The 24138-nt window shown below is 39.2% G+C and overlaps 1 protein-coding gene across 1 annotated transcript in view; it reads right to left on the reverse strand.

The window, feature by feature from the left end:
* GBE1 (1,4-alpha-glucan branching enzyme 1) overlaps positions 1 to 24138 on the reverse strand; it is a 319711-nt gene that overhangs the window by 93394 nt on the left and 202179 nt on the right. Inside the window, exons 8-12 of the mRNA XM_084624305.1 lie at positions 21822 to 21937; positions 21431 to 21558; positions 15090 to 15188; positions 11899 to 12009; positions 7448 to 7619 (exon numbers count right to left, since the gene is read on the reverse strand). Of these exons, the coding sequence (XP_084480431.1) occupies positions 7448 to 7619; positions 11899 to 12009; positions 15090 to 15188; positions 21431 to 21558; positions 21822 to 21937 (626 nt within the window). The remainder of the gene's footprint in view (positions 1 to 7447; positions 7620 to 11898; positions 12010 to 15089; positions 15189 to 21430; positions 21559 to 21821; positions 21938 to 24138) is intronic.

Genomic DNA, 24138 nt, shown 5'->3' on the forward strand with positions numbered 1-24138 from the left:
GAAAAAAAACTGGACAGGCTGGGAGGACACAGCATCAGAGGGAACAGGCCACGAGCATTGCCTCCCACTCAGAGATAGGGAACAAGTCAGACCCACCTGAACTACAGATAAGCAGGTTGAGCTTATATGAGGAAATGTGACTAGGTCTCTGTTATTTTAAATCTACTTCTCAAAGTGCTCCATACCTTCTGGCAAAATAAAGCATGTTTTGTTTTGAAAAAGTGGTTTCTGCATTGCTGCTAATGTACATAGTCACAGGATCCTAAAGGAAAACTCTCCCAGGTGCCAAGCCTATTGGGCCTACTAAATAATACATCCGGCAAGCAGAGGGTTGTAATGCAGGTTCTGGTCTAAGAGTGGGCAAATTGTGGAATTCCACCCAGGACAGGTAAAGGCCCAAGGCCTGACACTCGCTGATGGTGCACTTGGTAAGACCCCCAAGAAGGAACAGCAATGGGTAGTCATTCTTTTTTTTCCAGCTAAACATACATTAAGAATATTCAGCTACCATTCAGCTGAAGTGCTGGACTGCTATTTTAAAGATTTCTTCAGTGTAAGATAAGAATAATTAATCTAAAGTTTTGCAAACAAGTGTTTGTGAAGTTTTATTCTAACTATTCATCTACCCTCTACCAAACTTACTTTTTTTAAACCAAAGATAATACATTTATCTTTTATTTAAAAATGAAATTAATTTAAGAGAAAGCATGACTATGAACAAAGACTACCCACAATGACTAAATGAGAATTTTTGGTAATAGGAATGCTGACCAGCAGTAATATTGGTTAGGCTGGCAATCACCTGTGACTAACTGATATGATCATACCTGTCTCTAACGTTAACTTGACCTCCCACCCACCTCCCATTGATTTGATTATTGACCTATTGTGTATTGTCTAAATCGAAGCCTGTGAACTGCGAGGCAGGAATCGTCTGTGTTACTTATTTGTATAGTGTTTATCATAACAGGGCACAAATCTCTGTTTGGAGCTCTTAAGTGCTACTGCACTAGAAAAAATAAAATAGCATGGACCAGATGTTTATTAATTGAGCATCCTAAAAAACTAAACTACATTTTGTAAGCTAGGAAATTCAGAAATATCAGACTCTTGAAAACACAGTAACTTCTCAACTACAAAGCAATCAAACATCTAAAAGGGGAAATCTGAAAAAAAAATACTGAGTGAGGATATAGGATTGTTTCACTAATTTCTTTCTCAGGAATAGCAACTAGGTGAGTGCTAATCTGACATTTATAAGCAGCTGTGCACAAAGAAAGCCAGGCTTATTTATATTTTTTCCCCCAATAGTCCATTTAGGCTGTTTTGAATTATATTACAATTATACGCATAATGTATTTCAATTATATTACGATTATGTACAAAAGTGCACATCCGCGGATATATAAAATAAAAAAACCTAACAGTAAAAATATTTGCACCACTGAATAAAATCACCTACCACAAACACCTGTAGGACACTCTTTCAAAAGCAATTTTTGAAAAACAAGCTGCCATTTCTGTCAACATGTTCATGGTATTGAAGGGTTGTGTGGAAAAGAAGGAAGCAGATGAACAGAGTGTGAATTGCTAAACTGACATTCTGACTACGAGCAGAATGTTACAAGAAGAATGGCTGTATCCTGTAAAGTCCCTAATACAGTAGGCCAGATTCATTTGTCCGCTCACAGTAGCTAAACAGCACTAATATATCTTAGGAGCCTGTTAAAATCTCAGCCTGGTATGGGAGTGGTGATGAACAAGTTTCAATTAAAGGGGATTATGGCTCATTTGCCTCTACTTCAGAGCAGAGATACTAAACAGACATTCCCCACACTACCCAGGTATTATAGAATCCCTCCCTCTTAACTGTAAATTGGTCTTTCAGAGACAGTGCTCACTACAGAGTGTTCTTGGATTGTCATGCTCACATTCAGCCAGAATAAGCATATGCAACTATTTTTCCTTTCTAAGACAAGCCTTTAGAAGAGCCAGATGGGTGCCTAAAGCCTCAGTGATTACTTGCAAAGCTGTAGACAGAGCTGAAAAACAGCATACAAAAGGGAGGAATGTTCCTGAGGGTTTGTATTATGAAGAGACCAATTTACAGACCTTACACAATTGTTCTATTCTCATTCAAGTTTTCATGTGTCAATGCACTTGAATTGGGATTTAAGCAGTAGGGAACACAGGGAGAGAAAGGAGAATGCTTGCAAATGATAATTGGATATCCAGAAACATGAAAAACAAGGCAAAAATAGATATTGATAACTTAACAACCAATGTACAGAAACACTGGCTGCTTATTGATATCTAGGATATCTGAGAAGTCATATAAAACCTCTTGGAGAAAGCTGCTAAATTGGACTTAGTGAAAGACTAGCAATATCTTTAGGTCACAGCCTTCAGATACATCCCATAGGAAGTGCTGTTTCTCTCAACAACTGTGGTGTTGGACTGTCAAACAAAGTGCTCTGAAGTCCAAAATACTGGTCTGACGGGTGCTGTAGTTCTTTGTTTAGACCGTCAAAAAGAAATTAAGATAGTCCTGAGGGGAGCTTGGAGCAAAGCTAGACTTAGCTTCTCACCATTAGAAAAACATAGCCCAGGTGCACTGATCAGCTGTGACAGGAGATATCGCCTGAGATTGTGAAAGGGTTTCTATATTCTGAAGTCAATACCCTAGTGAACACGCAGATAGCTAAGTGCCAAGGGCACCAAAACTGAGCCTTAAACTGCTGACTCCACAACCTTTGTTTCAGGAGTTAAGTCATTGTGGCTATGAGGCCCAAAGTAGAAATCTTAAAAGTCCTGCTTCAGATATGATGTATGTAAGCATTTCAGTATTGTTGGAGAAATCACAAGAAATACAAGGAGAGAACTTCAACTTCTTCCCCCATCATACTAGAAGACTCCCACTGCTCATTCTCCTCCTCAGTACTTGTTCTAGGAGGCTGCTTTCCCTGACACTCATGGCACTTTATAAATTTAAACAAAAATAAAAAACAAAAAAATCTAAAACCACAGCTGCTACTTCTTATTTTATTTGCTTGAATAGACAGCATGACACAATTATTTTAAGCATAGTAGATAGAAGGCACTCTGGACTTGTGTGTTCCCTTCCATTATCTATTGCAAACTTTTCTCCCTTTACATACAGTACATTTTATCAAACATTACATTTACTGAAAAATTTCATTCACACTACAAGCATACACAGTATTAAACTCTCAATCAGCCTGCACTGACATTCTAAATTTGACATGCAGTGTCGAGTTCTTGCAGTTTTTCTAACCTTACCATGCCAATACGTGGCAGTGACATCTGTAATTTAGTAGAAACATTTTCCAAAACCTTCCTCCTTAGATAGCGTACTTAGTATTGTGAAAGAACCAGCTGATCTAACTTATTTATATTTTGATTCCTGCCTATACTTTGCATAAATATTTATTACCTTCATTTTTCTGCATTGTCAGAAGAAATATTGCTGCATTTTACTGAAAACAATGTTGTTCAAGCTGAATAAAAAGCTAATTAAACATGCAACAATTATTTCACATTATCTGTGATACATTTGATACAGTGTATAAACTTCATAAGAGAGTAAGAATGGCCATACTGGGTCAAACCATCGGTCCATCCAGTTGAGTATCTTGTCTTCTGCAGCAGTCAGTATCAGAGGTTTCAGAGGGAATGGACAGAACAAGGAAATCATTAAGTGATCAGTCCGATCGTCCAGTCCTAGCCTCTGGCAGTGAGAAGCTTATGGACAACCAGGGCATGAAGTTGTGTCCTGCACCATTTTGGCTAATAGCCACTGAAGGACCTATCCTCTCTGAACTTGTCTAATTCTTTATTGAACTCAGTCATTTTTTTGTCCTTCACAACATTCCCTGGTGCAACGAATGCCATGGGTTAACTGTGCATTGTGTGAAGAAGTACTTCCTTATGTTTTTTGAAACCTGCTGTCATTGGGTGACACCTGGTTCTTGTGTTATGTGAAAGGCTAATACTTGCCTATTCACTTTCTCCACACCATTCATGATTTTATAGACCTCGGTCATATCCCCCCTTAGTCATCTCTTTTTTAAGTGGAACAGCCTAGTCTTTTAAATCTCTTCTTATATGGACACTGTTCCATACCCCTAATCTTTATTTTTTAGACCCTTTCTGTACCTTTTCCAATTCTAATGCATCTTTTTAGAAATGGGGTGACCACAACTGCATACAGTATTCAAGATGTGGGTGTAGCATGGATTTATGAAGTAGCATTATGATATTTTCTGTCGTCTTAGCTATACCTTCCTTAGTGGTTCCTACCATAGTTAGCTTTTTTGACTGCCATTGCACACTGAGCAGATGTTTTCAGAGAACTATACACACTGACTCTTGGATATCTTTGTTGAGTGGTAACTGCTAATTTTACCACATTTTGTATGTATACTTGGGGTTACATTTTCCAATGTGCATTACTTGCAGTTAACACTAAACTTCATCTGCCATTTTATTGCCCCATCACCCAGTTTTGAGAGATCCCTTTGTAACTCTACACAGTCAGCTTGGACTTTACTATTGAGTAAAATTTTGCACTGTCTGCAAATTTGCCACCTCACTGCTTATCCTATTTTCCAGATCATTTATGAATAAGTTGGGGAACACTGATCCTAGTACAGATCCTTGGAGGATCCTGCTATTTACCACTTTCCATTGTGAAAACTGAACATTTATTCCTACTTTGTGTTTCCTAACTTTTAAACAGTTAATGATTTCTGAGAGGACTGTCCTTCCTATCCCACAACTGCATCCTTTGCTTGAGAACTTTTGGCATGGGACCTTGTCAAAGGCTTTCTGAAAGTCCAAGTACACTATACCCATTGGATCACATATGTTTGTTGATCCCGCTACAAATTTTAATAAATTGGTGAGCCATGATTTCCCTTTACAAAAGCAATGTTGACTCTTCCTCAAAACACCATGTTCATTTAGGTGTGTCTGATCATTGTTCTTTATTATAGTTTCAACCAGTTTGTCTGGTACTGAAGTTAGGCTTATCAGCCTGTAATTGCCAGGATTGCCTCTGGAACATTTAAAAATAAATAAATAAATAAAAATCAATCAATCAGCGTTACATTAGCTATCCTTCAGTTAGATGGTACAGAGGCTGATTTTAGTGATAGGCGAAGGTTTCTAACTATCAAAGGAGTGAAATTTTGTAACAGCCTTCCAAGGAGAGCAGTGTACAGCAGAGCAAAAAGTCTAACTGGCTTTAAGATTGAGGTCGACAAATTTAAGGAGGGGACTGTATGATGCCTACAGTGGGACATAACTGATCCACAACTGTTAACAGCAAATACCTCCAACAGCCAGTGATAGGACACTAGATGAGGAAGTTTGAGTTACTACAGAGAATTCTTTCCTAAATGTTTGGCTGGTGGGTTTTGCCTGCATGCTCAGGGTCTAACTGATTGCCATATTTGGGGTTGGGAAGGAATTTTTTCCTGGATCAGATTGGCAGAGGCCCTGGGAGGTTTTAGATTTTGTGACCTGAAGTCTTTAAATCATTATTTGAGGAATTCAGTAACTTAGCCAGAGGTTAGGGGTCTATTACAGGAGTGGGCGGGTGAAGTTCTGTGGCTTGCAATGTGTAGGAGGTCAGACTAGATGTTCATGATGCTCCATTCTGACCTCAAAGTCAATGAGTCTATCTGGTTCTGATGACTCATTATTGTTTAATTTATGAATGTGTTCCAAACCCTCTACTGACACCTTAATCTGGTACGATTACTCATATTTGTCACCTAAAAAAAATGTAAAAAAAATAGCTGTGATGAGGCAATCTCCCGCACATCTTCTGCAGTCAAGACTTATGCAAAGAATTCATTCATGCTCCACAACGGCCTTGACTTCTTTAAGTGCTCCTTTGGCACTTTGATCATCATGGCCCCACCGATGGTTTGGCAGGCCTCCTGGTTCTGATGTACTTAAAAACATTGTTGCTGTTTATTTGTGTGTCTTTTACCAGTTGCTCTTCCAATTCTTTTTTGGTCTGCCTAATTATACTTTTACACTTGACTTGCCAGGGCTTATGCTTCTTCCTATTGTCCACAGAAGGAATTGACTTCCAGTTTTAAAAAAGATTACTTTTTGCCTCTAATCATCTCTTTTACTCTGTTTAGTCAGGGTGGCTTGGGGGGGGGGGGCGGGGGGGAGGGTTCTCTTGCTGTTTTTGTTTTTTTAATTTGGAGTATATATTTAGTGTGAGCTTTTATTATGGTGTTCTTAAAAAGTTTATATACAGTTTGGAGGCATTTCATTCTTGTGCCTGTTCCTGTTACTTTCTGTTTAACTAGCCTGCTTGTTTTAGTATAGCTCCCCTTTTTAAAAATAAATGCTACTATTGTGGGTGGGTTTACGTGGTATGTCTCCTTTACAAGGATGTTTAAATTTAATTACACTAAATCAAGAATTGCCTCTCTCCTTGTGGGTTCCAGGACTAGTTGCTCCAAGAAGCAGTCATTAATGGTGTCTAGAGTTTTTATCTTTGCATCCCATCCTCAGGTGACATGTACCCAGTCAATATGGGGAAAGCTGAAATGCCTCATTATTATTGGGTTTTCTGTTTTTTTAGCCTTTCTAATCTTCTAGAGTATTACACAGTCACCATCACCATGCTCGTCAGGTAGTCAGCAGTATATTCCCACTACTATACTCTTAGTATTCAAGCATGGAATTTCTATCCATAGAGATTTGAGGTACCGTTTGATTTATTTAAGATTTTTACTATATTTGACTCTCTGCTTTTTTATCGTGTACTCTGCCATTCCCTCACCAGTGCAATCTATATTGTCATATTCATATATATTGTACCCTGATATTACTATGTCCCATTGATCATCATTCCACCAAGTTTCTGTGATGCTTAGTAGATCAATATCCTCATTTAATACCAGGCACTTAAGTTAACACATCTTAGTATTTAAACTTCTTGTATTTGCGTATAAGTCCTTATAAAATTTTGAAAATAGTTGTATGCCTTCATGGAATGTAATTGCATAAGACTCTTTTCATGTGACTTTCTCTTCAGCTCCTGCCTATACTTCATCAACTTCTATTCTCTCCTCTTTGCTAGTATATAGAGCTTCTATATGAATGGTATTTTAAATAAATGTAACTTCAACTAGATAACACTTTTTGAGATTCAATTATTTTTTTAAATCCTAGAATGACTCAATTTAAAATTTTCTGTTGTAGACTATACTACATCTTAAAAGAGAATATTACTTTTTGAAACCAGATTAAAAAAAAGTCAACTATGTAAAAATATTTAAGCTGAAATCTCCAACACTGTGATAAATACTGCAATTGCAGGATGTTGCCAGGTCATTTTACTTCATCACAAAGCCTACATAACAAAAGAAAATGGAGACTTTTAGCCAAGATCACTTACCCATGAAGTTGAGATAACCCTCTCCTCCAAGTGCATGAGTAATGAGGCGAATCATTTTATGAAGCTGTATTCCACGATCAATAACCGGAGTGAGAGGTGAAAGCACACTCATATTTGTATACATCTCTGCATCCATCAGCCGAAATGCCAACGTCTTATCACCAACAAGGGCCTGGAGTAATAAAGGAATGGGGATGAGAGGGTGGAGAGGAGAATCCTCAATGTGCCAAAAGAGCTTGTTAGTATAATGTGTGTTCTAGATCAAGTGACAAGTACATTGGATTAACTATAATACACTACAAGAGTTACATTTTAGGAGCTTCAGAGAAAACAAGACAGGAGATGAAGATTACTTAATAAAGTATCTGGAACAACATTCAAAAGGGAGATTAACAAGGCTTCCAATTTAAGGACTCTTTAGTGAACAATGTGAATGCTTTGTGTACACACAGCTAAAGATATACAATTGTGTTTTTAGGATTTCAGCTCAGAGAGAAAAATTAGGCTTCCAATTCTATCTATCTGAAATCAGCAATTGCATGAAGCTATTACTTCTGTTCAAAGCAGCCTAGTTCAGTTACCCCTTAATATATAGTAGAAAATACTGCAAATGTTTCGTCTGTTTAGCTGAAGATTTCCATTTGACTTATTTTGGAAGGCCTTTCAAGTAGATTTTTCAAACAGGCTTACACATTCGCTTGATTTATTGGTCCAGTATCAATTCCAACATTTAAGCCATTTATAAACTTAATTGTGTTGTTAAGTAGGTACTCAAAAATGGAAATCTGAATTATCAAAATAATCATCTTGTTTATAGATACCAGACAATGCATTTTTATGTAAAGATGATTTAAATACAATTCTGATTACAGTACTTTAAATCCCTTATCCATTTTAGTAGACTAGACAAAGGAAATCATCCCCTCACACAAAAAGAGTTGACTGCCATACAAACTCAGATTCTATAACAGAACAAAATGTAGTTAAGGGTAAGAAGGAAATCAAAATGAATAGTTCGTGTATTTATATAGTACATGTTAAATGAGTGTTTCAGAGAACTAGGTTTCAGTTAATATTTGCATGTATTGTGTTTTATAAGCTACAATTTTCTTTTTTCCCCTCCCACAAGTGCTGTATTTGACAGAAAGGCTGTAAGAGAGACATGGTACTCAGCAAAATTAACTTGATAACTACTGTACTTCTGCCATAGAGTAAGTTTTAGTCAATTCTGTGGTTAGGGCTTCCTTTCTCTCAGTGTACAGGAGAACAACCATAGAAGTCTTTTGGATACCTATATGTAGAACAGAAATGAAAAAGAAGCCATAATATTATTTTGAAAATTCAAAAATCCATTGAAATGCTGTGTTGTGTAAATATTTCTCAAGATTTACAATACACTTGTAACATATGCATTACATAACTATAGCATTATCCCCATTTTACAGCTCTGGAAATGGACACATGCAAAAGTTAAGTGCTTTGACCCAAGTCACAAAGGGGGAAATTCTGGCCCCACTGAAGTCAGTGCAGTTTTGCCATTAATTTCAGTGGAACCAGGATTTCACACAAAGTCATTTGATGACAGAGCATAAACATAGGAAGATCACTTGCCGTGTCTACCAGATCAAGCAGCTGTTTCATGGCCGATGAAAAATGGCTAGTTTTATAGAAAGCATGTGTTTCAGATACCCCCAGAGCTGTTGCCTCCATAGCTTGTTACTGGTACACTAAATCTTTATGCATAGATAGCAGAGAATAGGGTATTCCTTCCATCAAGCACTGACTCTTATTCTAGAAAATAGCTTAGCTGGAACAAGAATATCAGCGAATCCGTTGAAGGAAAGATTACTTAATTTATTGTAAAAGAAGCTTGCTAATGTCTATTCCTGTATAAAAACAATGTCCTATAAATGCTGACTAACCAGGTTTATTTTAGTACAGGTTTAAACTGCACATCCAAGGATTGATGCAAATATTCTATTTTGTGTGTTCACAAATACCTATAATTTGGGTTGAATCAGTCCAATTCCCATTTTATACTCTATTTTGAATTTTCATTTTCTCCTTTATACAATACGTTGGGTAGTAAACGCCACATTGGAAAGCAAGCCATTTTCCCAGTAAATAAGTTCAAACTAAAATAATAAAAGGAAAAGCTTATCCTAATTTTCTCAGAAAAATGGATTTTTTAAAAAAAATGTCGGCCATCCAGTTATGATTTTTAAAGACTGACAACAAAAACACTGAAGCCTAAAGTCTAACATAGCTGTATAGGATATGAAAAACACAAAGAAAAAGCCCCACAAAAAGAAAACAACCCACAAAAAACAGTACGGGGTTTCAGTTTATCAGGGAAAGAGAGTCTGTCTAAACAAACTGGTTACTTCATTTGCATCACTGTCCATAGTTAACTCAAAAATATACTGTAGAAGACAGAACTTTGCAGAAGAATAAAAGCGATCGGGTTTTTTTCCAGTCTAAATTGTGTATGATTAACTATAATGTTCAAAACAAAATACTTTGCTATATGAGACAATAAAATTAACAGGCAGGGTCCAGTCCAAAATATGGAGGAAAAAAAAGGGGGGGGGGACACAATATTTAGTGATCTACATTAGGCAGCCATTTTTCCACATCAGAAATCCAGATGGGGATCCAACTTCCAAGGGAATGAATAATCACAAAATAATATGTCTTTTGCAGTAGAATCCACAGTCCCAGTCAAGATCAGGACCCCAATGTTCAAAGCACAGTGAGAAGCCCTGTGTAAAGAGCATCAACTGGATTTAGACAGGGGAAAAACAACAAGCAAGCCAATAAGATGGGGACTTCTGGGTGAAAAAGGATATAGTGAAACTGGAAAAGGTTTACAAAAGAGAAACAAAGATAATCAAGAGTGTGAGACAGTTTCCATATGAGGAGAGACGAAAAAGATCAGGGCTGCTTAATCTACAAAGGAGATGATTAAAGAGGGATATTATAGAGGACTATAAAATCACAAAAGATGTGGAGAAAGTAAATAGGGCAGTGTTACTTATCCTTTTCCACAATACAAAATCCCAAGGTCATCTGATGAAATTAATAGATGGCAAGTTTATTGCAAACAAGAGGAAGTACTTTTGCACACACCACACAATTAACGTGTGGAACTTGTTGCCATGGGATGTTGTGAAGGCCAAAAACATAACTGGGTTCAAACAAGAACTAGACAAGTTCATCAAAGATAGGTCCTTCAGTGGATATGAGCCAAGACAGTCATGGATGTAACCCCATGCTCGGAGTGTCCCTAAATGCAGGAAGCCAGAAGGAGAAGACAGGGATGAATCACTCCAACACTCCCCTTCAACTCTGATACTGGCCACTGTTGGGAGACCCAATACTGAGCTAGATAGAAAATTGGTGTGACCCTGTATGACAATTCTTATGTTTTTCAACTGAGGAAACTAATCAAATACTTAAAGGTGGCTTTCAAATTATATATAGCCTAGATAAAGCCTCTTTCAAAGTCTAAGAATTTGCTTCCATTAACAAAACAATTTTAAGAGATATGTTTGATGGATGAAAGACTCCAATGTGTCCTACAAAAAGGTGAACCTTCATTTATGGTGGCTGTAGAAGGTGTATGGCTGGCCATTTTGGAATGTTCTCACTGGATACAAATATAAAAATAAAACATTTGCTGTACTCTGGGTTGTACAGTCTAGAGCGACCCAATCACATTTAAACAGGTTTAACTGGATTTGACCATGCGAATACATGGAAGTTAAAAAGCCAAAAGGCTGAAGATTATTATCGAAAACTTAAATACAAACAAAATCAGAACGTTCAAAAATGACTCCCAAAGCAATCTTATCTTAACTTACATTGTATTCAGCATACATAAAGCATACATTTAAACAGCATATGCAGTATTAGAGAAACTATTACATACATGCAAGTAAGCTGATGTACAGTTGCTGTGGGACTTCTATTTACAGGACTTCGGTGCTTTGATGTTTTCAGACTTAATATGTTGCCTCTTCCTCTTTCACTCCCCAATCCCAAATAAAATTGTTAAAGAATGATTAACTAGAAATTAAATTAGCACCTGGTCCTGCAGCTCTTACACTGGTGATTCTTCCCCTTGAAGACAATGGGATACTCACCTGAGCATTGTTTGTGTGAATTAGGTTAAGAGGAGGACTCCAGGTGGTAAACCATATTTAAAAAAAAAAAAAAAAGCCAAGATTGTCACAATTTTTTGTTGTTCCACTTAACGAGGCCAGAATTTTCAGAGAGTGCTGAGCACTCACCCTCTGAAAGTCATGCCCCCTTTATAAAAAACTGTCCCAAATGGCACTGGGCACAGAAAAAAATCTTGACTGTGGTATTCAGTTTTGAGCACTGACCTATGTGAAGTCTACAAATTTGTTCCTCCACACAGTTTTTAATCAAAATACTTATTACAGTACCTGATCATGGCTCTCTGCATATGCAATGTATTTCTCTTCATACCGCCTGTTTGTCAGCGTGTACACTATATTGCCCATATTCCAATCTTCATCTTTCAACTCTTTAATTATCTGTTAAAGGTAATTCAAACATTACTTTTGTTTCAGCTAAATTGCATTAAATATTTTTTCCATGGCATTTGGGGATTTGAAGTTTTCCCTAAATAGTAAAATGGTATTATTATTCTTAGTCACTCCTAATCTAAAAAAAAAAAAAAACTTGGAGAAATGCGCTTCCCCTATTTGATCTCCCAAATAGGATTCCTTTCTGAACTCACTTTAATACTCTTTAGAATTTCTAAACCCATGTTTCATGTTTTTTGCCATATCAACTGCCAACTTTTGATTAATAACCATAGCATGTCAACATTATTTAAACTGATCTCTTTTCTGCTTTATAAAACATTAAGGGATACTTGGCACCATTTTAACAGTCGACTACATGGAGTAATTTTAGTGTTGAAGCCCTCACTCTTCTTTCTCATGCAATACTTCATAAGCCTCCATTGACTGTTTTTGTTGTAGTTTAACCTTAAAAAAGAAAATTATTTCTGAAGAATATCAATTAAAATGGTATATAAAAAAATGTCAGTAATATAACCGGGGAGTTTAACATTACATTATATAGTTAAAAAACATTGCAGCAGCCACCTGGCATGCAGTCAATGAAGTATAAATTAACACAGATATGTACACAGACTAACCTGCTGTTCCATGGTAAATAGTTTGATCACACAACAATGAGAAGATAGATATCATTACTCCAAAGTCACTAATTATAAGAAAATACTCAATAAACTGGGTCTGGCATAACAGAAGCATACATGACATATATCCTATTAGCTTATTTTTTGGAAAGAATATTTCTGCTTTATGAAAAAACAGATGTTGTTGTCCTTCCAAAGGAGTTAGGAAAGGAAACAAGCAGTAATTTAAAAAAGACCTATCACCTGTTCAATTGTCAGCAGCACTTGTTCAATTCAAGTATCAATGTTCTCATACGCAATGTAAAGGCACCAAAAGGTACCTTATTGAAAAGTCAAACCGCTTCTTTGTCTCCAAGAGGCTGGTTTGCTTCTTACTGCTCTAGGGACCATCCATCATTTCCTACCCAAAACCAGCTGAAGAAAGCTGATGGAAAGAAAGCCCTAAGCAGCCCTCATTAGCACTGGCTGTTACTTGCTACTCGAAGTATATACTTACAGAACTTCATGAACATCAGCTAGGGCTTATTGGTAACATGACTTTCATTGGAGAAAAAAAATCCCACACACCTAATGTGGTTTACTATTGTGATTTGCAGAACACCACCTCTTCCCCGCCACACAGTTTTGTGAGTAAAGATACTAAGGACAATGAAAGTCACATTTTATTTTTCTTTAAGTTACTCGCTTCTCTTATTGAAGCCATTAATGCTCATATGAAATATTTATTGCTTTATTGCCTTCAGATGGTAATGGTATCATTAGGGATTTGCTTCTAATCTTATGTCTAATTGAAAGACCAATTTTCTGAAGGGTCTGCCAGCCTTATGAGATTGTTTATTGTTTTATTCCTTTTCTTGTGATTCTCGAATTAAGGAGAAGGTTATTTAAATCCCTTTTTTATATGAACTGTTGGAGTTTGTTTAATGCATTATTGGTCTTTAAGCACATTTACAGTTTTTTATTCTTTTTATAAACATCGTAGTCGTTGTTGGTGTGTGGCACAGCATGTTCTTGTGCACATGTATACGTTTTTTGTTGGGGTTTTTTTACTTTTTAAGTTGTGTGTTAGATAAAAATTGCTACATTCAACTTACAGAGGGCTCATTTCATTATCATACCTTGTACATAAATATAGGATTATTATATACAAATGCTTATTTCAATGTTCAGAGATAAAAAGAGCTGTTGCGAGAGATAGGCTTTTTGGATAGAACTTAAATCCAACAAAACTGTCTATGCTCACCATATAGTCCAAAGAAAAATAAAATCAACCCGAACACAAAGACCACCCACCAACCTCACACCAAGAGCCCCAGCTTGTTAAAGGGAAGGGCCTGAGCCATAATGGTGGAATGACTCCCAGTCCAACCTCTGGAGTCCTGGTTAGAGACTATGAAGATTTTTATAGGCTGGGGGATAGAGGGAAGGGGGAGCGGAGGGAACCACTAAAACTTAGAATCATAGAATATCAGGGTTGGAAGGGACCTCAGGAGGTCATCTAGTCCAACCCCCTGCTCAAAGCAGGACCAATCCTTTACCTTTGCTAAAAAGGAGGAAGCTGGTGAGGCAAGGAAATTCAGTCTGTCGTTATTCTCCACTTGCAGCGAATGCTGTAAAAATGAAAGGGTTCCGCCTCGTTCTGTTGCAGTTTTTGATGCGGGAAGCAGAGGCTGATAGAGAAGATTACCGAGACTGTTCCCAGTAAGGCAGAAATGCCAGGGAACCACTTTAGGATACCACACCCATTATAAAACAGAGGTGACAGTAGCACATTAGCTTTTTGAAGCATTACTTATGCGTTCACTGTTCCCCCAAATGTGCAGGAGCTGTGTGGTTTGAAGAATATCTGTAAAGAGGTTTACAATGCATCCTACATGACAGAGTCTCTGAGTTGACTTGCATGACTATTTAGTTTTTTACAGCACGTGTATTTGAAATAGCACTCTCCTTCAGCTATGCTACACCTGCTGTTAAATAAGATTTATATGCAGCATACTCCTGATTATTGGAATAGCATGGGGGACGTGCATTTTATTTGAATAATTGGGAATTTGAATAATCAAGGGGGCAGGAATCATTCAGTAGTGGGGTGACCTCTTACGCGGCCAGGCGCTTGTCCTCTTTCTCGCAGGCCTGGCTGGGGATCTCTGTTCTGCCCTGCTCACACATTTTCATGACAGTGTGGGTGCGTGGCTTGTGACACTCGATCCCTGCTACAGCATGGTGCGGGGGACAGCTGCGGTCCTGGCAAGGCAGAGCAGAGACCCCCAGCCAGGACTCAGCTCTGTACTGCCAGGACCGCAGCCCTCCCTTCAGCTTGTGCCTGCAGGAATCGGATACTTCAAACTAATGGATGCAACAGAACAAAGTTACCTGTAGTATTTAGAAGGTTTATTTATATAAACACAATGGTGGAAAATACAAAAGTGAATATTGTTTTCTCACCTGTATCCATTTATCTGGAATTGCCATAGCCAGCCGATAATCAAATCCACTTCCTCCTTGGGCAATAGGGCAACAAAGAGCTGGCATCCCAGAAACTTCCTTGAATAAAGAATACATTGCATCATTATTTTGCTTTAAGTGGTTCTTTACATTTTCCACCCTAAGAAAGCTTCCTATTTAAAAATAGCATCAGATCTCAAGCTCCAAACATTACTGCTACACAAAGTCTACATGTGCAGAGCATACAATTACACTTTAATGTAATGCTGGTAGTTTCCGAGCTGAAGGTGTGACTCCCATCTTAAGGAGAGATACCCAATGCTAATTCTGAATGAGCTAGCGTGCTAAAGAGAGCGTAGCCATGGGAGCGCAACGGGCTAGCCTCCCCAAGTACGTGCTCATCAGCGACCACAGAAATTTACTCAGGGCGGCTAGCCCTTCCCACAACTTTCACTGCCATAGCTACACTATTTTTAGTGAGATGAGAGCTAGCACTGATTAGCTTTTACTTCTTTTTTTTTTTTTTTTTTTAAAGATTACTTGGATGTATGTAAACTAAACATTCCAGTCAACCTGCTCTAACAATTAGGATATGCTCATAAAACTCAATCCCACATTCCTTAACTTGAATCCAATGGGATAATTCCCTCTACCACTTCAATGCAAGAGCCCAAGGAATGGAGAATCAAAAACACGGATTGAAATTCTGATCAGCTTTGTTCTCTCCCTTAAAATGTAATTCAAGCTTGTGAATGCATCATTTATTGAATGCACCACATAACTGGTCACTTTCATCACATAATATTGTTTCTGAAGGGATGGCCCCCACTTTATAAACAGAAGAAATTTCCAACCCTTCAATTACGACATATATATAAACATTTGTAATTTTTTTTAAACTATTGTGTGAATAAAAGATTTTCAAACAAGCTGTAGGAGTATTTAGAGCACAACTTTTGCAGTGTGAGCACACATTTTGCCACATTCAAAAAAATAACCAATATAAGTTGCATTTCAGTTGCAAAAAGATTGCAAATGCCTTTTTGCTACATTTGATCTACTCTAGGAGAAAGTTGCCCCAGTTCAGAAGATCCAGGTGCATGGTATATGGTTATCGAGGACTTTGCATGGGGATTTTTCACTTTGTTTTTAAACATACTCTTGTGTCTTCTATTTGGTATTTTCTGTAGCAGACTTGAGAGAAAGTCTGTGTGTGGATGTTTTTATTTAAAGACAAATGTAAGGAACCCTGAAAGTGTTAAATTGGTTGACAAAAGAGTTTCTACACTAGTCACAAGATTTTCTACACTTCTGGCTTCTCCCCACGTGGATACCTTCTATAAGGTGAATAAGACCAATGAGGTCCAGGGAAGTAGTTCTCCCTTCCCAAGCAGTTAAAGCAGTGTGCAGGAGGGGAGTCCAACAGCTCTCCTAATTTGGTCAGGCACATGGCATTTACAGCTGCTCACCCGTGCTGAGATGTGCAGGGCAGTCTCTGATAAGTTCCTGACAGCATGATGTTCTGAAGTCTATGAGATCAAGGACCATGTTTCTACGAGGCTTTGAGCTTTGCCAGCCAAACAACTACCATTCTCTCTCAAGCTAATTTCTACAGTTTTAAGTGCCAGAATTTTTAAACATAAAAATTTGACATAACTTATTTGTCTACTTCAGTGGCATAAATAGAAACATTAGTGATGAATACTAACTTTGTTCACATTTTTAAACTAATAGCCTATGCATACCACTGTGTTTAGATTTACAGGCAACTCAAGTTTGAAGGGTAAAAACTCATTTGTTAGTTGGAGTGGAGCAATACATTAGATATCAGCCCTAAAATTTCACAGAGAAGTCTGATGCTTTCCTACGCCTGAAACTACTAATGGATTTATTCGTAGCCTTCCAGAAAAATCAATGTTTCACCTGAAGTGTGTGGTGTAATTTTGGTTATTACTATTTGTTTTCATTATTACCCAAATCATTTAATTTTCACTTTAAATGAAGGGCTGAAGGAAACCTTAATAATCCAACCACTACCTAATTCTACACTGTACTCTTGTCTGGCAGCAGTGTTTCTGTCACCCTGAACTGTGTGAAACAAAGAATAGAGGACACTGGCAGCCTAACAGGCTGGTCCCAGTAGCACTATTTGGGGTATCACAACTTCTATTAGCACCAAAAAGGCAGAGCTGCTGGGTAACCAGCTATCCAGATGTAAGGCATATGTATAGGTAAATTTTATTTTTTGACGGCAGGAGTTAAAGGGTTCCGTCAAAGGAGGAATCTTGGACATAGAAATTATATCTAGAAAGCTAGATGGGGAATACACAGAAAATTCTTTACTTAAAGCAATCAGACAACTCTTCAAGGAGTGTACAACAATCTGTCATACTCTAGACAAAACCTCTCTTCTCTCATGAGGAACTTATTCAACTGTCATTACTTTCAAGCACAAATTCATGACAGTCATTTTAATTTAAAATCATATCAGTAGTTCCTCCACCCCAATCTCTTTCTATCATTAGCATGTGGCTCAATTCCACATTTTGTATATAGACTCCCCCTAGACAGAAAAATGATGTATTGAATTGAAGAAGTTTTCAATTTAAAGAGAATAAATTGAAGACTAATCTTGTTTAAAAAGAATCTTAAACCAGATAATACAAACAGGCTGAATTCAAAGTTTCATCCATAGGAATGTGGATAATCTGACTATCACTCCCTAGATGATGGACCAATTTTATTTGAAGTGAACCGAAAGATCAATATTGCCACCTTTAGTTTTATATATCAAATAATTGCTTCTTTTCATCAGTTGCTATTTTTGATACCTGATGTCATTAAGCTCTTAACAGCACTTTGGTATACAGCTGTCAGTTATATATTAGAATGCCACATACAACTGAAATTAGCCTTATTTTGTTTTCTGAAGGCTGAAATTGGAATTCTTAATAAAATAGTGTGGATTAAAAAATAGGCCTTCACATTCCTCATGACATATCAGATCCATCCTGCATCTTGCACGTGTCTTTTCTAGATGGCTGGAAGGAGAAACACAAACAACAAACCCAGATGCATTACACAGTACTATTATATTAACAACAAAATTCTTAAAAGCTTGGAGTTTCTTTTTCTTAACATAAAAACACGTCAGTGAAAAACGCCCAACAGTCAATTAACAGAAATTTACTGCTTTGGCGTTTCATATTACCATTAGCTATTCTGCATGCCAACAATAATCTTTTGAGGCCAAAACCAGACCCTTGACAAGACTGATGAGGCCTTGGCATCAGGGGCAGCCAGAACTGTTTCCATACAGTTTCCATACAGACTGCGGCGTACGTACGCCCAGCGAGAGACGGATGGCCCAAGTGTCCTCTAATGCATGCAGCCTCGCATCAGTTCCAAAAAGAGATCATTCCAATCGAATGGGAGGTCCTGGAAAAAGGTCTGCATCTCTTGGGATAAGGCTGGCAGTCTGAAGTCAGGAGCTACACCCTCATGACCACCATCAATACGATCACCCTAGCTGCTGAGTCCACCGCATCCCAGACCATCTGTAGAGAGCTGCCGTGGTGCCCTTCTCCATCAGAATGCCAAATTCCTGGGCCAGACCCTGAGGGAGGGACTCCATGAATTGTTGTACTTGTGCAGGGGGGCCTGATGGTTCACCGCCTGGAATTGGAGTTGAACTACTGTGCCCCTCCTTGTTCTTTTCATTGGCCACAGAGACAACCAGTGAGCCCGGACGTGGGTGGATATAAAAAGGTACTTGAACCCTTTGGCCGGGACAAAGTACTTCTTTTCGACCCTTTTGGAGGTGGGAGGGATGGACGACAGGGTTTGCCAGAGGACCGTGGCAATTTTCAGGACCCTATCACGCACTGGTAGCGCCACCCGTCTCGGAACAGGGCTTAGAGGACATTGAACAAGGTGTCTGCTTGCTCTGTCATCTCATCCATCTATAGGCCAAAGTTCTCGGCCACCCCTCAAAGCAGGGCCTGGTGTTCCTTAAAATCGTCCAGACGGCTGGCCCTCAAGGGTTCCACGACTGCCTCATCCGGGGATGAAGATGATGACTGTACCTCCAGGGGCATAATCCCCCACGGGAGAGGGGAGTTTTGGGGTGGGCGCTGTCTCCTTTACCCCAACTTCCAAGCGGGTCTAATGCACTGAGCCTGGTGCTGTTGATGATGCCAGTGTTGCTCTGAGGCAGCAGCAGATGAGCGATGCGAAGGGGGCATCGTCACCACCAGCATGCCCCACACACTCCACTCCAGTAAGGCCACTGGCCATGCTGCCAAGGTAACGCCATAGACATCGATGAGGCCTCAGGTGCCCATTTGCGCCGGTGAGGTCTTAGCAAGGGGCTGAACTGCCCTTCCGTGCCAGAGGAATCCCCTTCCAGTGACCACGGCGAGGCTATTGATGTCCGTGTCTGACTGTTGCTGCCGGACACCAGTGTTTAGAGTGAGAGGATCGGTGCCAATATCAAGGGGACTGGGGCCGGTGGGACCGGAATCGTGACAGGAAGCGCTCCCATGGGGCAGGCAACTGAGATCTGCACTGAGAGGATAACTGGAGGGAGGGCAAACGATGCTGGCAGAACAGAGACCAGAGCCTCCCCCAAGGCGATCCATGTAGAGATGGCAGGGACTGCGATCGCAGTGCCGGTGACCAAGAGTGAGCCCCAGAGGATCTGGGCTGCAATGCTGGAGATCTGCAGCACAGAGATGGAGAGTGCTGCCTTGTTTCAGGGGATCAGCAGTGTTCTACTGCCTCCTGAGGAGTCTTAGCAGCTGGCTTGCCCTAGTAGGGAGCCTGTGCCAGCAGCGTGGGCCTATGCTCACTCAGTGCCGGGGGAGCTTGGGAAAACGTTGATGCCGTCATAAGTTTGAGCCCCCTACCGCTCCCAGTAGTTGGTGGTGGATCCTTTAAGGGGCTAAGGGCCCGGACTGAGAAGGCACATCTACGTGGCTGCGGAGTGACTGGGTGGGCCGAACTGGGTCCTTTGCCTGATGCCCCATGGCCTTTCTTGCCCAGTGCAGAGGAGCCATGCTTCTTCATTTTCTTTCTGGCCACCGGTGATAGGGTGCAGTGCTGGGAGGGGCCAGGTGCTGGGGGTGTGGTGTGCACCAAGGCTGAGGTATTAGGCGAGTCTTGGTGGGATGGCTCAGAAGCCGGATGGAGGGCAGCCTCCATAAGGAAAGCCTGCAAATGAATATCCCACTCTGAGTCCTGGATCGAAAATTTTTACAACAATGACACTTCTCCTTCACATGTGATTCCCCCAAACACTTCAGACAGCACTTGGGTGTCACTTACAGGTAGAGGCCTGTTACAGTCTGCGCAGGGCTTAAACCTCGGAAAAAGGGGCATGCCCCACCAGGAGCAAAGTCCCCGCTGTGACTAACTCCTAACTACACTTAACAACTGCTTAACACTAACTACTATCAACAACTATTTACAAATCCCTAATGCTCAAAGTCAGAAGCGACAAAACCGCTAGCCCTTGCTATGCAAGGAAAGGCACCTCAACTAACCACCCCGGGCAGTAAAAAGGAACTGAGAGGGAACAGGGCTGGCAGCGCCTGATATACTGATGCATGAGTGCGACACCCAAAAGGGCACCATAGCTGGCCCTATGGACACCGCTGAGGCAAAAACCTCCAACGACCAGGCACGTGGGTGCGCACACAGCTAGAATGGAATCAGCATGAGCAAGCAGTCAAAGAAGAATCGTACTTACTCAGGAACCCAGACAATTTTAATGTTAAATCTAAATTAACCTAAACATTTAAGAAACTTCAAAATTTATCATATTTAATCACAGAAGGGAGTTATCAATTATGCATATATTGAATTATATCAGCACAGTCTTTGGGACTGTGAATTGTGAACATTTGGTACCATGAATAACTAGTCAACATTTGGCAATCATAGAGCAATAAGCAAGCAAAGCGAAGCAATAATATCTAAACTAAGAACCTTCATACAAGCTAACTCACAGCATCCGTACTGTCCCACCAATGTAGAGAAAAAACAACATTAATACTTAATTCTCCCTTCTCCCCGCCCCAACACACAGATAATTGCATGGAGGAGGAACCCATCCACCCTTAGTATTTATCTGCTGATATTTTTCTTTAACAAAATTGTCACTAATAATTAGCAAGTAATGTTGACTACAACGGAAATTGATTCATGTTAAATGATGTGACATATACAAATAACTCTGAAGAAGTTGTAATAAAGACCGAATGACATTTCACGAGTACACTTATTTACTGATACTACAACCTTTTACTCACATATAAAGAAATAGCTACACTTAATATTACCTCAGCTACTGTTATGGATTCTGGATGCAATAAATGAATCATGTGGTTGGCCATTATTAGATAAATGAGGGCATCTTCATCTACGTGTAGACCAAAATATTCATGGTAATCTCCACTGAAGCCTGTACCTAGTGACCAAAAAAGATAAAGACCCCAAATACAGTGAGTCAGATTTACAAGTGTAAAACTTAACAAAATAAATAAATAAATAAAAAAATCCAATAATCCATTTAATCGCAGCACAGCAAAAGATTAACAAATTTGCTATTTTAAAATAGCTTAAACGAAGGTCTACCCAGTTTATCTTTTTGTTATTACCATTTCCTGAAAAGTACAAGACCAAGAGGCAGGGTGTTCTTTAATTAAAAAGTGGACTGATTAATCTACTTACCAATTCCATGATTGTGATATAGCATAGATGTAACACCATCAAACCGGAAGCCATCAAAGCCATATTCTTCTATCCACCATCTCAAATTAGAGAGAAGGAATCTCAGAACTTCCCAACTAGAATATTAATAGGAACAATTTCTGAAGTTTAAGACATGAAAATATATGAAGTTTCCAAACACAAAGTATTCTCTACTTAATACTTGTACCAGCCATATTCTACTGGATGTTGTTCCATCATAATGGATACATTAAACAACATTCTTCATTGTTTTTCCATACAACATTTCATTCTACCAAAACAATTCTCATTTTAACAGCATGCAATTTTAAGATGGAGGAAGTTAGGCTAAATTTGGTTTAGGAAAGACTAATCCAATACAACATCCATGTTACTGTTTAATCTAGATATTCATTCCTACTACTTTTATTTGCTTCTCAAAATGTGGTTAAATCCAGTGAAATATGGTTTATGCTGTATTTGAAAAATCAGAACCAAAACTTCATACTAGCCAAGGCTTAGCTCTAAAGTAAATTATACATTTCTGTGATTTGCAGATCAAAAGGAAGCAAACATCTCACATTAAAAGAATTTTTAAAACTCATTTTTGGCATTTGGAAGAAGAAAGCTACCAATAAATATACTGTTAACATTAGGTAGTCTTGGATCACAGGAGTTGCTTCAAGAATGTAATATCACTTACTGTAGTATTATTAAATGTTACACTTTTTGCTAATTTAAAAAATAAGACAGCAATTAAATGTTTTGCATGCAACTGGTGGTGGACTGTGCTTTTTTAGAACTAAGTATTTTAAATGGGGATTTTTAATTTAAAGGATATTTTCTGAATTACACAACAGTTATAAAAAGAAAAGGAGTACTTGTGGCACCTTAGTCTCTAAGGTGCCACAAGTACTCCTTTTCTTTTTGCGAATAGAGATTAACACTCCTGAAAGCACCATTTCCAGTGGGAGTTCAGTTGAGCATGCATTAGTGTTTCACCTGTAGAGACTTGCTACAAGTTCACAGAAAAAGTAATTTGGCAGTTTCTATGACCACTTCTGATCTTATTCTATCTGGTTGCCTAATACACAAGACATTTTCAATAGAATAAATTATCACTAGTGGGGGAAATAAATATACGAAAACAAGAGCTGAAACTGGCTTGAAAGAACAAGGGAAATTACTAGGAGAACCAATATTTAAGCTTATATAGGCACAGTAAACAAAAAAGTTTCCCTCACTCTCTAATGATAGCTCCTGTATTAGGGATACTCTCCCCCATGGTACCTTCATCAGAGAAACCTACAGCTTGGCTCCATTATTCACTCTCTCTCTGATGGAAGCCTGTGCCTTTACACTACATTCTCTTCTCCACAGTCCATTCATCAGGCCAGCCTTGAACATCTTTCTTCCTCTCCAAGCAAATAATCCAACCAGCCTGCTTGTCTGATTTATATTCCATAAACTTCTTTGGCAACTGTCCCTCATAAAGACTAACTTTTTCTTCAATATATCATTGACTTGGGGATGGGGGAGGGTTAAAATCACTAAATAAAGAAGAAAGTTGGTAGGCAAGAACATGCTGTAAGCTAAATAATTAGACTGGAGAATGTTGAGATAAAAATGTGTAAATGAATGATTAGTGATGGGAGACACTGTGATACAGAAGGACCAGGGAGCAGTGGGAGAGTGCAAGAGGCAAAATATATAAGCTCAAGGCTAATTAAGGTGTGGTTCCCTGTAGACTAGGGAAGGTGGCTGCAGGTTAATCGGAGCACCTGCAGTCAATTAAGGCCCTGTTAGGAACCTAATAAAACCCCCTGCATTAGGCAGACAAGGGAGGAGGAGGAGGGAGAAAGGACTGGAGCTTGGAGGGGTGTTGAGAGATTTGGAAGACCTGAGAATTGGAGTAAGGGAGACTGCCCAGCAGGACCGGGAGACTCCCTTCCCCCCAGCATCTAAGGACCGAGGGTAACCCCACCTAAAGGGGACGAGCGTAAGAAACCCACAGGGATTGCGAGGGGCTGTGACTCGGAGCAAGGAGCAAACCCAGACCCCTCACCCACTTCCCTCCTCTACCACCTTCCCAGGCTAGTAGCTGGGCCCTCGGCACCCAAGAGCAGGGGCAAGGGGTGGCATCTTAGCTCCCCGCCAAGAAAACCGCAAGACCCACCAAACTAAAATCGGCCATCTTGCCACAACACAGAGAAACAAAATTAAGTGATACATTTTAAACACAAGATAGGTATTGCCTGGAAAAACCTGAGGTTTTAAGAAGACTTCTGTGAAGAGTATCAGTGAGGAAAATATCAGA

The sequence above is a fragment of the Lepidochelys olivacea genome (genome assembly GCF_965140295.1).
Source record: "Lepidochelys olivacea isolate rLepOli2 genome assembly, chromosome: 1".
NCBI classification, from domain to species: domain Eukaryota; kingdom Metazoa; phylum Chordata; order Testudines; family Cheloniidae; genus Lepidochelys; species Lepidochelys olivacea.